This window comes from Sinocyclocheilus anshuiensis, unplaced genomic scaffold, assembly GCF_001515605.1.
Source record: "Sinocyclocheilus anshuiensis isolate Anshui unplaced genomic scaffold, SAMN03320099.WGS_v1.1 scaffold888, whole genome shotgun sequence".
NCBI lineage: Eukaryota > Metazoa > Chordata > Actinopteri > Cypriniformes > Cyprinidae > Sinocyclocheilus > Sinocyclocheilus anshuiensis.
Genome location: NW_015549648.1, coordinates 616,351 through 631,660, shown reverse-complemented (window position 1 = coordinate 631,660; position 15,310 = coordinate 616,351). Strand labels below are relative to the sequence as shown.

Sequence of the window (15,310 nt, the reverse complement as noted above, 5' to 3'; positions counted from 1 at the left end):
TTAAACCAAAATATATCCCACCCCTCACAGAGGGGCACCAGTCGTTCATCTTTGTGCGGGGCATAACTGCGTCTTTCAGTCGTCCATCTTTGTGCGGGGCATAACTGCGTCTTTCAGTCGTCCATCTTTGTGCGGGGGCGTCTCGCAGACTGATGCTGTGCCGTGTGGAGCAACAAAACACTGCGAGCTTACGGTCTAAAAACAAAGACCTGCGCTGATCTTACGTCGCTGCTTTCTGTTCCGAAAGCTCGACATGTACTTTAACCGCGGTTACCCCGTCATCGCCTGCTGCGTCCTGGTCGGGCTGGTTCTGGGTTCAGAAGATGGCCCGGATCGCCCGGTTATCGGAGCTCCGGGATCCCCGGTCCGTCTGTCGGAGTCAGACCCGGGGGTTATGAAAGCAGTCAAATTCGCAGAGGAACTATATAATATGGGCTCCAACGCGATGCATATACGCCGTGTTAGCAAAATCCTTTCGGCCAGCAAACAGGTAGAATTATAAATAACTAATCCGTTCAAATTTCAAATATCTATGTTATTAACGGGTACAAAACCAGGTAACGTTATATAATTGTTGTTCATGTAATTGTTGATATATATCATTGTTTATGTCTTATTTATGACGTGACTTATTGATTTACACGATTCTGATTTTGGACAATAAGTTAATTATAAGGAGCTATTTTTACCGCATTCATGTGATTAGACGTAAACAAGCGCAGAGCGTGCGCAGAGGCCTCAAATACATAACAGTGCTGAGCTGATTTAAGCAGCACAACACTGCGCGCGTTTTGCGCATAATTTAGTCATTACGGTAGTTCAGAGGAAAGCTGCGCACTTTTGAGCATATACGAATGTTTTTGTTTTTTCTTATATCATAAAGATACATATAAACGTTAGGCAATCAAACAAGAACTAGAGGAGATACAATTATTATAATAAAAAATAATAATAAAATGCAAACATTTCATTTATTTAAGACATTTTCTACAAGATGGAATGTTTTCAAAGTTTTTTTTTTATTGGAGGAGTGATGAGAACTGATTTTTTCAAGTGATAAGAATAGTAAATTAGAAGCTAATATTTTGAAATAAAGTTGAAGTTGCGATACCTTGTTTTGTAAATGTGGTATTTACCCATCATACAAATAAAGTCCAATAAGGAGGTTAAACCAACTCTGAGTTGAAACTTGAACTCTGAGTTGACTTACCCCCTGAGATGGGAAACTCTGAGTTTTCGGGTTCAGAACAGCTGAATTGAGTTAGTTCAATCGACTCTGAGTAGGTTGACTCTGAGTTTAGCGCGTGCACCACGACTATGAAAAGCCGTGATCAATGGAGCTCGGAAGTTGATTCACAATGGCAACAGCACCAGACAAAAAGACGTCCGCATACTTCCGAGTCAATACGTCACTTTAATTCTTAATCACTGTTATAATATAAAAGGTAAAACGTGGCAGAACAGTAAATTATTTAAGTAATATTAATTTCCATCCTACAGGCAAAAGCAAAAGAAAAAAATGAGAAAAAAAAAAGCAGCTAAAATGAAGTATACACATAATTCAATCAAGGTAAAGCTTTAAGCATAAAAGGTTCATGAGTGTAGGCTATATGACTTTACAAACCTTTGACATATTAAATAAATATCATTCAGGGTCTATTTCAGTGCGCTGCAGCTTTTTCCACATAGTTTAATGCTCTTTTCACATAATTAAATGTTCTCTAATCCAAACTGTTGCATTTCTTAATTAGAGTAAATTAAATTAACATATGAATTCTACTCATGAATTCTACAGATGAAGAGGAGAACGCCACAATACCAAGTATTGGAAAAATATTAAAATCCAACAGGAAAATTAATAACTGTTGCTTTTCTATTTGTAGGAAATAAAGATGACCAAATACATTACAGCGAGACACACTTTCCTTACCGCTCTGCATACAGCGACCTTACTAATGTGCTCTGCATCCCTCATGTTATATAGAAAACTACTATTTAAAAATGGTACCGCTCAAATAAATATGCATGTGGATATGGCAAAAAATATATAAATAAAATTAAATAAAAAAATAATTAAAATAATCCTCTCCCGATGTAAATGTAACTCCCTACGAATTAATGTAGCCTCCTCATCTATAGGATTCAGTATAGGACATGCCGTTTTTGTCACTTTCACAGTGTCTGCATGATGAAAATAAATATGTGCAATGAATGAATGTACCAGCACGGCAAAAAATGCTTTTCTTACTTAGTATCTTTGTCTTGTTGTTTCCAGTCAAAATATCTAAAGATTCTTAAATCAAGATGCATTTTCTACATAAGAAAAATTACATAAGGTAGCCTATTTAGTCTTTTAAGTGCATTTTTCCTATTTTGCTAATTATCTGCCAATGGGGTAAGAAAAATAATCTTGTTTCCATTTGCATTAATATTATCTTTCCTGTTTTAAGTAAAATGCTCTTAATTTAGATTCCAAAATACTCACTAACAAAAGTATTTTTGAGGCATGAATGAATGAATGAGGTATTTAAACATCGCTTATGCTTTAAAAAGGGGGAGGAGACCGAAAGAAACTCTGGGTTTAACGAAGAAAGCCTGCTCCCGATCAGGTTAGGTTCACAGAGTAAGTTACCATGGTAACTGACTCTGAGTATTAGTTACCTCTCTTTCAGAAACGGGCTTGACTTACTCTGCTTTCTCGGGTTTGACAAATCTCCCATTCTGAAACCAAAAACCCAGAGTTTCCCTCATTTCAGGGTTAACATACTCAGAGTTTTCACTTAACCTCCTTTCTGAAACGGGCCCCAGGACATCATCTAGCTCCCTATTGTCAACAACATCAGAATGAAAAAGAACTTTAAAACTGCAGTCCGTAACTTTTTTTGGTTAAAAATGATCCGAAATCAATATTTGAGCAAGTACATAACCAGCCAGTGTTCAAAACTATCGCCTTACTTTAGCCCGATTCACAGTGGTTAGCTTATAATAATGTTTTCTAATTTGTAGGTTTTCTCAGAATAATTAAATGTATCATTTTGATGCCGGATTGTAATCCAGAAAGGATTATGTGTTTATGAAACACATGTGACTGAAATTATATTCCAGTTTTAAGTGTGCTTCTGATTACAGATAGTCTAGGATTACACAAGATTTGTATTTTTTGAGCTAACCAATCTTTAGATTTAATCACCATTGGTAGCACAATTTATTGTAATGCTTTTTTCCTCAGTTGGTCAGAACAAAAACGTGGCAGACTTGTTACTTGCTTGTTCAGATGACAATATCCGGTGAAAATTCTTATTTGGGTCATATATTCCAAGACGTAGGCTAGAATCTGTGATTGCAAAGTACAGTAAATATCCACACCGGTGCGGTGACTGACTGCCACACATACTTCTCAAAACATTAGATTCATCCGGTACACAGGCGCACAACCCACGCAAGGAAGATAATTCCGCAAACAGCTGCAATTGCAGGTTTTCAAACACAGATGGCGACAAAGAGGCAAAACTTGCGGACTGCAGCTTTAACTACAGAAATGTTACACAGATGGAAGAATACAAGAAGCATCAGGGCGGTATATTTAAAAGCTGTTAAAAAGCCTACTGTTGTATAAATACCACACATTCTTGCAGCTTGTGATATAAAAAATTGTGTATTTATTTATATGAATTATTAGAAAGTTTCTATAAATCTTTATCTATTAAATGTCCATCTTTATTGAAATATGTAACAAATTTATTAAGATTATTTATAGAAGTTTGATATTCCACAACCATAATTATTCCTCCATTGAAAAAAAATAGTCTTTAATTTCTGTTCTGTGTCTTCCACAGCTGGTAAAAGGTGTTCGGTACAGTATTATGGTTGAGATTGGAAGCACTCAGTGTAAGAAATCCCTAAAGCTGAGCGGTGTGGACACCTGTGACTTTTTCCCAGAGCCTCACAAACAGAAGGTGAGCAAACACTAATTCTTAAGCCATATAAAACATCACTACTCGGTGTCTTGTAATGGCAAATTCAGAGGATTCTGTAACAGTCAATACACAGCACACAACCCATTTAGGGTGGAATTTCTTTTTGTCCATTATTAGCATGTTTGCAATTTTGATTTTGATTTCATGTTCAAAATAAATCAAATCCAGTATGATAACCCCATGTTTTTGTTCAAAAATTAGATCTGCCCATCTGCTGCAAAGAAATGCAGTTCTTGTAAATTTACAATCCACATTCTCTGTCCTAATCACCCCATTCTGTCTCTCCACAGACGGAGGTTTGTTTGTTTGAGGTTTGGGACATTCCCTGGGAAAATAAATCCACCCTACTTAAACAGAAATGCCAGCCTGCGGGTCAGTAGCCTGGGACAGATGGCAGATCTGTCAGCCTCATGTAGTCCAAATCATCTTTATCACATGATATACTGCTGTGGTGTAAAACACAGAGACATGCATACTCATTGTAGTGTTTTAGGGCAGGATATAAAGTGATTTTGATCATACAGCCACATGCATGTATAGTTAACCTTGATATTGTTCATGCCTTAGTTTCCAAGGAGCTCAAAAAGGTTGCAGCCGTACCTCTAACCCATGGCAAACCCATGAAGGTATGGATAAGTGTGCAGTGTACACCAAAAATGTCATTAAAATATTAGCAATTTGCAATTAACCCTATAAAGCCTACTGTATCACAACTTTGTTGAAAAACCTATTGTGCACAATCTACTACATGCTATCTGTCGTCTGATTATTAGTATAAACATAAAAGACCTCTTAGTATGTCCCCCATCAGGTCATGGTTCATGTGTCTTTTTGCTGTGAAATCTTTACTAATTTTTATAAAGTAAATGTAAGAATAACTTTTATATTGTTAGCAATATTACAAGATGAACACTTAGCGGACTGAAGCAACTTAGAATATGAATATGTAGAATATGAGTATGAAATATAATACATGAGGCTTCTGAGAAATATTTTTTCCTCTTCAATTATGAGCTCCATATACTCATTATTATATTATACGAGCTATATAAAAGCCGGATGTATCAAATATAATACTCAACAAAAAAACACACACATGCAAACTTTAAGATTTTTTTTTTCATATTTTGTCTAAAATTCAATAAACAGTTCCATTTCAGTTTTTTTTTTTCAAACCATTATTTCAAATGTCAGGCTTTACAGGGTTAAATGTTTGTGAGCTTTTCATCATGCATTTTATGATTTTTTTATTTTTTGCTATTTTCAGGAAACTGTGGAGCTTTTGACCGAGTTTAAAAACTTTATGATCACATACAATCAAACATACAGCTCCCAAGAAGGTAAAACACAGAACATACTTTACATTACTATGAATTTGTCACACTTGTACTTTATTCTACATTTTACAATGTAATTTCTCAGGTACTTGGAAATTTGTAATAATAATAAACAAGTAATCAGTTTGTAATCTTGTGCAATTTTATAAGTATACATATACAGTATATTAATATATATTACCTCTCACATAGATACCATAATGTAAACTATTACCATATTAGTTTTCTACACTAGTATGTCAGTTAATGGCTATTTGTAATGCACATAACACAATAAAAATCCCTTCTTTAAGCACTGATCCATTACACTCCACAGAGGCAGAGAAGCGTCTTCGCATTTTCCAGGAGAATATGAAAACGGCACAAACGCTGCAATCTCTGGAACAGGGCTCAGCCGAGTACGGGGTCACCAAGTTCAGTGACCTCACAGGTATGTTTATGGATTTGTTGATTATCGGTGATTACTCCGTTAATAAAATGAGCAAAAATGGCCAATTAGTGATGACTCGGTGGTCAAAAGTAATAATCCAAGCCAAAATTAACATGATTAACAATAGTTATTACATGATTCAAAGACGCTGTAACAACATTTGTAACACTTGAGACCAGTCTAATATATATCGAGTATAAGATCATATCAATGCAGCTGATCCCAACATCTGTGTGTTTAGAGGATGAGTTCAGAATGATGTACCTGAACCCAATGCTGAGTCAGTGGAGCCTGAAGGAGGAGATGAAGCCAGCGACTCCGGCTAGTAAGGCTGCTCCTGACAGCTGGGACTGGAGGGACCACGGGGCGGTCAGTCCTGTGAAGAATCAGGTATGATGGCACAGATTAGCGTGAATCAGTGAAACATCAGTCCGAGTACGTCTGCAGAATTTAACTTCAAATTAACATGTTTTATTATTGTAAACTTGGGTTAATTAAGCCTTTACATTATTTCTAGTGTGATTAATCCCTGTGTATTTTGATTGTAAACATTCACGTTTAAGTTCATTACTGTGTTTATTTTTAAGAGTGGTCACCTATATTTATAACCTTCAGTATGCAAATATGGGTAAGCAAAATCATTCGTTTTGATTGGTTTGTAAATGTTAAACATTATAATTAGTTAAACATTTTAACGGACTGTCTGTTGCAGGGCATGTGTGGCTCCTGTTGGGCATTTTCTGTGACTGGAAACATTGAGGGACAGTGGTTCAAGAAAACCGGACAGCTTCTTTCCCTCTCTGAGCAGGGTAAATATAAACTACAATACCATTTAAAAGTTTGGGGTCAGTGAGAGATTTTTTTTATTCTTCTATTAGAGATCTTTTATTCAGCAAGGATGCATTCACAACTGATCAGAAATGACAGTAAAGACATTTATAATGACAAAAGATTTGTATTTCAAATAAATACTGTTCTTTTGAACTTTCTATTCACCAAAGAATCCTGAACAAATAACTAAATTCAGTGAAAAGGTACATTGATTTCTTTGCTTCACAGAATTAGTGGACTGTGATAAACTGGACCAAGCATGTGGAGGTGGACTGCCGTCTAACGCTTACGAAGCCATTGAGAAGCTTGGTAAGAAATAACATTCCCTTTCAATCAAACTACCTATAGGGAATCTGTAAGAATAAACATGTCCCATATAAATGTGCTTCTTTCTTTTACCTATAAAGGAGGTCTTGAGACAGAAACGGACTACAACTACATAGGACACAAGCAGAGCTGTGATTTCTCTTCAGGGAAGGTGGCCGCCTACATTAACAGCTCCGTTGAGCTGCCTGACAATGAAAACGGTGAGAGAGATGAGGAACTAGAGATGTGTCAATAAACTCAATTCAATTTAAAACACATCAAAACAACTCTGATGATGGAAATACCTGCACTAGAGGAAATTAAAAATATCAAATATTTATATCAGAACATTTGGAGAGAAATATGAGCTATAAGCTAATCTTACTTAAGTGTTAATATACCATCGATAATTACAGAGCATACAGTGTTTTAAATTGAAATACACCTGTGTTCAAAAATTTGGGTAAGATTTATTTAAATGTTTAACACCAAGGCTGCATAGTAAAAAGAGTAATAATGCAAAATATTACAATTTGAAGTAACAATTTTCTTTCTTTGAATATATTTATATTCAAATGCTATTTATTCCTGTGATGCAAAGCTAGCTTTTTAGAATCATTATTCAAGTTTCAGTGTCACATGATTATTCAGAAATCATTATAATATGATTTGCTGCTCAAGAAACATCTTTTTTAATTATTATCAATGTTGAATACAGTTTTACTGCTTAATACCATATTTTCTTTGATGTACACAAAGTTCAAAAGAACAGCACCGATTTAAAGATTTTTTGTTACAGTAGAACTGTAAAATGTCTTGATTGGTATTTCCTTGTAGAGATTGCTGCTTGGCTGGCTGAGAAGGGTCCGGTCTCTGCTGCCCTCAATGCTTTCGCCATGCAGGTAAAACAAACACACCATGGAGCTGCCTCATTGGAAAAATATACCATTAGCATGCATTAATATATTTCCCTGTAATGTTCTGGGCAAAATTGTATATAATGTAATTGATGAGAAAACAGTAAAAAAATGTGTGTGTGTGTGTATATATATATATAAAACATAAGCCACACGTTTCTAATGCAACAAAAAAAATATATATCTTTACCTGATTACTTGAAGTTGCCTTTTTTAAACGTTTTTTTTTACTGTCTTTAGTTCTACAGAAAGGGAGTGTCTCATCCTCTAAAGATCTTCTGCAACCCCTGGATGATTGATCACGCTGTGCTGCTTGTGGGATTCGGACAACGTGAGTTATATTGATTTCAATGTTTGTACTGATTCAGATGTGAACTTCAGGTGTTTAAACAGCAAGGCTGTGCCAAACAAAGTTTCATTATATACATTTCACTATATACATTTACAGGCATATAGAATCAGTCAACAGAGTTGCGTAGTGATGTTTATTTTTCTGCCTCTTTGTGCAGGTAATGGCATTCCATTCTGGGCCATCAAGAACAGCTGGGGAGACGACTATGGAGAGCAGGTATGAACAATGTGCAAGAAAATGGCAGCAGTCATTATTTGATGTTAAAATCATTAATACATGGCCTCTGTAGACATCCATTCTTCATTGATGTTGGAAAACATTACTGATGTTTTAATGTCAGTAAGTTTGATTGTTAGAAAAAGTGAAAAGCATCTAAAATTGCTACAAATTAAAATTTAAGCTCTTCTAGTCCCGTTCTTTTGGCACACAATACACAAAGTGATCCAGTGGTGGTTCATATTTCTAAAAGGTGAGCCACATCTTTTAAAAGACACAAGTTGCTTTTGAGTTATATTGTTATCATTATTTACTGATATTGTGTGAAAATGCATCGTCATTGTTGTGTTTTCTTTTTTGTTTATATTTTACCTCATGAAGCACTTTGAGCTGCCATATGAAAACTCCTATAAAAATAAGTTTTATTATTAAAAATGTGTTATTTGCAATTATTGTAGTTTTTCCCACCGAAACCAGCACAGAAAAAAAACAAATAAAAAAAAAAACATTTGGTCCTGCTCGTAACTATTATCTAATTGTTAATTTAATTTCAAAACAATGAGTTGAGCCTGTGTCATATTTGCTTTTAACCCTGCTGAACAGATTAGCACTTATCAATTTTTAACAGTGCATTCTACTGAATATTTTGAGCTGCTGGTCTTGGAAACTAGATTTTGCACACTATGAATTTCCACAGTATATTGTGATCATTCCGTTAATGTAAGTATGGCTGTTTTTACCCGCACATCTTCCTCTTTTTTTTTTTTTTTTACCATTTTGCTGCATGGGAAAAAGTTGCTGATGCTTCTTCCAAATGCACAATGGAAGATTTGTTTGAGGTTCGAGTTGTGGTAGAAAAGTTGCATTTCTCAGTTGCTGTGCTGTTACTGTTCAAACCAGCTGTAGCTCTAATGCATTATCAAAGCTGTATTGCTGAATAAACTCCCAAATGTCTCAGTCATGCTTTATGCTGCAATAACAGTCAAGTTTTTCTTAGTTCAATAAATGAGCAATATTCATTTAGAAAAGGCTTAAATTAGTTTCAAATTTTAGCCACTTTAAAATGTATGCAACCCCGGATGAAAGCAAACACAGCAGTAAATGAAGCAAGAGAACTATGGTTAACCTCTGAGGTTTGTTTTGAGTTAAAAGTGGAACTTGAAGTGTTGTTTGGGTGGTTTTAGATGAAGCAGCAAGAATCAGTGAAAAAACAAATACATAAAATATATAAATTATTAAACTTCATGAAAAGGAAAATACTTTTCATCCAAGGTCAATGCTTTGCAGATTTTGTGGAGCCCTCTAGTGGTTATTTGTGGTAGTTTACCTCAGTCCGAATAGCTTTGCAATTTCCATACATGGCATTGACCTCAACAGAGATCACACAGTTAAATTAAACATGTCATGTTATTTTATTGTCTTAAAAAGTTACACAATCCCCAAGGGAGGGATTTAGTACACTAAAACATTTAACAGCACAACTACACAAACGGGGAATTTATTTTTTTTAAATATTATAGACTTTACCAAAAAAATCCCCCTTGTAGGTTTTTATACTCAGCTTGACATATAAGCCATCTCTTACAGAATGACATAATGTCACAATAAGGAACAATGTTATTGAGAACCATAAGAAATCCATCATGTTTTGGGAAGACATTTCATGGACTATCAGTATTTCGTATGAAATATGTTCATTATAAACAGAACATCCATTCGGATGATTTTTTTCTCCTTTTTCTTTTTACAGTCACCAGAGAACAGGCATTAGTGCAAAAATGGTATAACAAGGTAGTCCTGGCTGCAGTTTATCCATTTATTGGAGAGCGTGACATTTTACAGTCCTCTAGAACTCATGAGGGGACTCGTACTCGGATGAATATGACAGATGTTCACTAAATGGAGCAGTGAACCATCGTTTCACAAAAGAAAGTTATAATTGAGTAACTTATTTAAAAACTTAGAAATCACTGATTCTTAAATATTGGGGCAAAACAGGGCAAAGAACAAATGTTAATGCGTCAAATAATTATTTTGTGTAAACTTGTACGTTTTCTGACTTGGTTGCTACTTTATAAATAATTCATACAAGACTAGTTCACAGGTCAGATACAAAATGTGTACGGTCATGTGACAGAATTTGCTAGACTTGTCGATATTTATAAAAATGAGCTGACTAATGTCAAATATTTATCATAAGTATTAAGTACTGACAAATTTAGCATTCAACTTTAAGAATGAAGAAAATATCACACTATCATAACCATATAAGTATTAATTTGCTGTAGCCACTTTATTTTTCTAGTGTTGCTAATATTAACAGGACTTCAATATTCTAATAGGAAATTACGCAGAAATCAAAAACATTGTTGCAATCTTTATGATGGAGGTGGCAAATTATAGAAAGGGAACACGTTGATGTATATATAAACTGTAATGTAATATAAAAAACTGTGAAACATTATTACTATTTAAAATAACACAAAAAATAACAATAAAAAGTGTTAAAAACAATGCAAAGTCTCAGTGTTAAAAACAATGCCCCCCCCCCGTTTATTATTATTATTTAAAATAATAATAAAGTTTTGCCCCACCTCTCAAGAATCAGTGAAATATTGTTCTAAATGCTTACCATGAATTTGTGCACTAAAAGAACTGGGAAAAAAACTAATTGTAATCATAATAATAATCATAATAACAATAAATAATTGAACATGGCAGGACATATCAGAGATATGAAGTTCTAAATGATCCACTCTATATGGGTCCTATATGATTCCACACTCTACACAAGTCTCCTCTCTATTACAATGAGACTTGGCTCTATTAGTATGAGAACAGTAGGTTACTAACGCTTGATGATGGAGATGTGATTGAAAAGCACTAGAAGTACATTCACAGTTTGCAAGCTGATAGTGGTTTGTCTAATACAGCGGGCCTAAGGTGGGGGTGGACGTCTCTCATGTCTCCCTCTACGACTGTACAAATAGTGGAGGTAGCAATGTGTGTATTCTGTGTCATCTAGTAGTTGAGCACCTGGTTAAAAGAGAAAATCTGGAGAAAAAAAAAATGGATTCCAACTTTTTTTCTTTAAAATAATAACGGTCCATTCAATGAGAAAGCACCAGTAATTTTTAAATTGGTATTTTTTTTTATAAACAAATAATGCATTAACGGTGGTATGTTTTGTTAAGATTCTACATAAATGTCCCAGAGAAATCCCAGGACGGCGGACGATACACAAGGATGCGGTAGAACGATTCCAGCAGAAACAGATGAGCTTGTTCGGATTTCCAGGGAGATTATCATGGCCTTCAAATTTCGGCCAGCAAATGTGAGACACTAAGTCAGTAGAGTTCAGAGGGACCTGAGCGTACAGAGTGACACACCAGACAGAGCGATGAATGAATAGGCAGAGGCAACGCAGCCAAGTTTGGATCAGAAGACAGTTAAGACCCGTAGTGGATACATTAAGCTATAAAGGACACCTACAAATGAGTTTGATCGAGGATTTTATCCCAAACAGATCGCAGATCAGCGTAAATTTAGTCCTAATGAAGTGACTTGTTTGTCTGCAGCAGTATTTGTTACAAATATCAAAAAAATAAAATAAAAGATACCTCCAGTGAATCGTGTGTTTTTGAAACACGTCTACATTTGAAAACAGCAGGAACAGGCGTCACACGAGCGCTGTAAGATTGTAACAGTCCTGGTGAAGTTGAGTTTAACAGCGGTCCCCATCACTACACGCTGGTGATGGAGGCCTGTTTCTCCGTGCGGTTGGCGGGCAGCTCACGGATGGTGCGGAAGCTGGGGGGTTGGTAGGGCGGCGGGGGTCTTTTGGTGCCAATGTGTCCTGGACTCAAAGCCATATTTTGGCGCCTGCTATTTTCCACATTACTCGAGGTGTTCGAAGCAAGGCTTTCCCGCGTGCTGAAGCGGTACAGAAGGACAGAAAGGGAAAGAGAATGAAAGTGTTATGAAGAAAGCAGAAATGGAAAATTGATTAGTAACAGGCTGAAAAAGGAACAAAGATGGGGTTAGTCAAGGTTAACTATCACAATCTTGTTATTAATGCTGATCACCATTCAGAACTGAACTGAGAATGCAGTTTAATTTCCAAAGAATCTTCTGAATTTAAATTGAGTTTGCAAACAGGATGTAGAATTTGAATTTGATTATAAAGTAGCAGAATTAAAATGGAATAAAATTCAAAATGAAGCTAAGCATAAATCTTCTCGTCAATATTTTATCAGGAAAACAATGTCGTGGATAATTCTTGTGGTGCTGTAAAGACGTATAAAAATTTTGACAAAATGAGGAATACAAACCTGAAGGGACAGAACATCTATAAAGGGTTAGGGTGATGATACATGGATTTATATGTTGAGTCTAAAAGCCCAGTGTCAATAGATGCTACTCTCAAAAAGCCAAACCTTCCCAAAGTAAGATGGATGACTACTAGGGCTGTCAATTTTTTTTTTTCGAATTTCGAATATTTGTCGAATTTAAAATAAAAATCCACATTCGAATGCAAAAACGTTGCATTCTAATTTTAGGTGTGCGTTAAGGAGCCTTATCAGTGGCGCACGAGATGCGATGACGATGAAAGTGTCATTGCATCATTATAATGTTTTAGTTAGCCTATCCAGCTGAAGCCATTAGATGCGGCACTGCTGCATTGTTCATTACAAATATTGCGGGAAAAGAGAACATCAATGCGGAGATCTTGTTGACGTCAAAACTGAAACCAAGCCGTCCACACAGAACGCATATTTCGTGCATTTTCTAGAGGGACATCTATCACCGTTGCACTCGCGTCTCACACAAAAGAGCCGCATGTTTAGAAAACCATGTAAAATTACTGCAAGTTCAACTTTGAAAAAACATATCTCGAAACTTTATGGCGGGTTTTTTCCCCAACCCACTGCAACTCGTGTTTTTAAATGAAAAATATACTCCGTGTGATTGGCTTTCGACCCTTTGTATTAAACTATGAATACATACATGATGCTGTTTTGTTTATAGTTGTTTAAGCAACTTAATTGTAATTGGTTTATAAACATTATTTTAAACATTATGCACTTTTTTCACAGATAGTCAATGTTATGCTTTGAATAAACGTGCATTAGTAATATTTTGCTCAATGTGCCCTCTTGTGGCCTCAGGAGAGAAGCCAAAAGTTTTTCTTTAGTCTAACTGAAATTATGCATTTTAAAATTCAAATATAATTTGAATTTTGATAATATTTAAGTACAAAATTCGAATTGAGTTTTTCAGCCATTTTGACAGCCCTAATGACTATATGAGAGTTGTAGGAATGCAAGTCTTCATATAAAAAATAATCTGAAAACATCAAATTATTCGGCCCATTTTAAATGTGACTGCCCAAATTTCAAAGGGGGAATCAAAATGTATTAAATAAATCAAATTACAAGTGGAATCCATTCAGGTGACATACGGCCAAGCACATATATTAAATATCAGCATCATGATCAATTTTTACCCCCTCCAAATACATAACTGTAAAAAAATGTGTATTTTTTGTATATTTTATATATCTAGATATTTTATTATTGCAATAATTAATTAGCTTTTATTAACCATTTAAAGCATACATTTGATAAGAGACTTACAAAAAAAAAAAAAAATCCTGTTGGATAGGGGTGAAGGGGCGGGTAATATGACCAAAATCTCATATCACGATACGAGTAATTATTTCACGATAACGATATTTATCACTATATATTTGTTTTTGCTTTAAATAAGGACTTTATGATATCACAATTTTTGATACCATATAAATTTCAAATTTCACAAAAAAATACTAATATTAGCCTAAATTAAAAAAAACAAACAAACTCAAGCTCACTGAAGACAAGTAAACAGTCAGCAATTAAATAAGAAACGAATTACAAGCAATAGGATAATAAAAACTATAGTAGAACAAATAAATAAGAAATGCTATATGCATTGTATAAAGTAATCAAATGTATAAAAAAACTGCATATACTTCACTGTGTAAATTTATTTTAGAATATTGTCACTTTAAGAGTTTTTAAGAGTTCCTTTTCACTGCTGATTGCATTTTAACAGCTTAAAATAACGTTTTAAAATGGCAATGCTTAAAAATACAATACAAACGATACGCCTTTTTTTTTTGTGACCACTTAGCACAGCAATGTCACATGAGCGTCAACTGCGATAAAGACAATAGTCCAAAATCTCAACCAGTTGACAAATGTCTACCAGTTAATCATGTCTACCGTTATACCCCTACTGTTGGATATTTTAAAATAAAAATTGTTGTTGGTCCAAGAAACTACAAAACTAAAAAACACAAAAAAACACATGAATATGAGACAAGAGATCGACATTTCAGCTTTTATTTCCAGGTATTTTCATCTGGATCTGATACACAACTTCGAGGATAGCACCTTTTGTTTGAACCCGCCCATTGCTCATGTGACCAAAAGTATTGGAACATGTGACTGACAGGTGTGTTTTGTTGCCCTGGTGTGTCCTATTTTATTGATTATTCAAACAATAAATAGCACTGAATGTCTGTGCTCAGTTTCAGATTTGGATTTTGCCTGTGCAGACTGCATTTATAGTTAGATGTGTAACCAACATGCAAACCAGAGAGCTGTCTATGGGTGAAAACAAGGAATGGTGAAGCTGAGAGAAGATGGAAAATCAATCAGAGCCATTGCACAAACATTGGCCATGGCCAGTACAACCATTTGGAATGTCCTGAGGAAGAAAGAAAACACTGGTGTACTAAGTAATAGACCGCAAACAGGTAGACCAAGGAAAACATCAGCAGTTGATGACAGAAACATTGTGACAGCTGTAAAGAAAGACCCTAAAACAACTGTTAGTGACATCAGCAACAACCTCCAGAGCGTAGGAGTGAAGGTATCACAATCTACTGACTTCATGAA

General features: G+C 35.1%; 2 protein-coding genes across 4 annotated transcripts in view; one reads left to right on the top strand and one right to left on the bottom strand.

Moving 5' to 3' along the window:
- Positions 1 to 106: 106 nt before the first annotated feature.
- LOC107660173 (cathepsin F-like) lies at positions 107 to 8,389 on the top strand. Its single transcript, XM_016449417.1, has 13 exons — positions 107 to 490; positions 3,837 to 3,956; positions 4,268 to 4,349; positions 4,545 to 4,603; positions 5,245 to 5,317; positions 5,631 to 5,744; positions 5,986 to 6,134; positions 6,457 to 6,553; positions 6,804 to 6,884; positions 6,983 to 7,102; positions 7,719 to 7,783; positions 8,039 to 8,129; positions 8,308 to 8,389. The coding sequence occupies exons 1-13, from the start codon at positions 254 to 256 to the stop codon at positions 8,370 to 8,372; spliced, it is 1,353 nt and encodes a 450-aa protein (XP_016304903.1). The 5' UTR covers positions 107 to 253; the 3' UTR covers positions 8,373 to 8,389.
- Positions 8,390 to 11,033: 2,644 nt separating this feature from the next.
- LOC107660172 (storkhead-box protein 2-like) overlaps positions 11,034 to 15,310 on the bottom strand; it is a 78,714-nt gene continuing 74,437 nt past the window's right edge. For all 3 annotated transcript variants that reach the window (XM_016449413.1, XM_016449414.1, XM_016449416.1), the window contains exon 4: positions 11,034 to 12,299. In XM_016449413.1, the coding sequence (XP_016304899.1) occupies positions 12,110 to 12,299 (190 nt within the window). In that variant the 3' untranslated portion in view covers positions 11,034 to 12,109. The remainder of the gene's footprint in view (positions 12,300 to 15,310) is intronic.

What these genes read in the sequence shown, in the direction of transcription:
- LOC107660173 (XM_016449417.1), top strand. Translation starts at nt 254, where the DNA reads ATGTACTTTAACCGCGGTTACCCCGTCATCGCCTGCTGCGTCCTGGTC. An exon ending in AACATACAGCTCCCAAGAAG is followed by an intron (nt 5,318 to 5,630) that starts GTAAAACACAGA and finishes TACACTCCACAG; the next exon opens with AGGCAGAGAAGCGTCTTCGC. An exon ending in CGAAGCCATTGAGAAGCTTG is followed by an intron (nt 6,885 to 6,982) that starts GTAAGAAATAAC and finishes TTACCTATAAAG; the next exon opens with GAGGTCTTGAGACAGAAACG.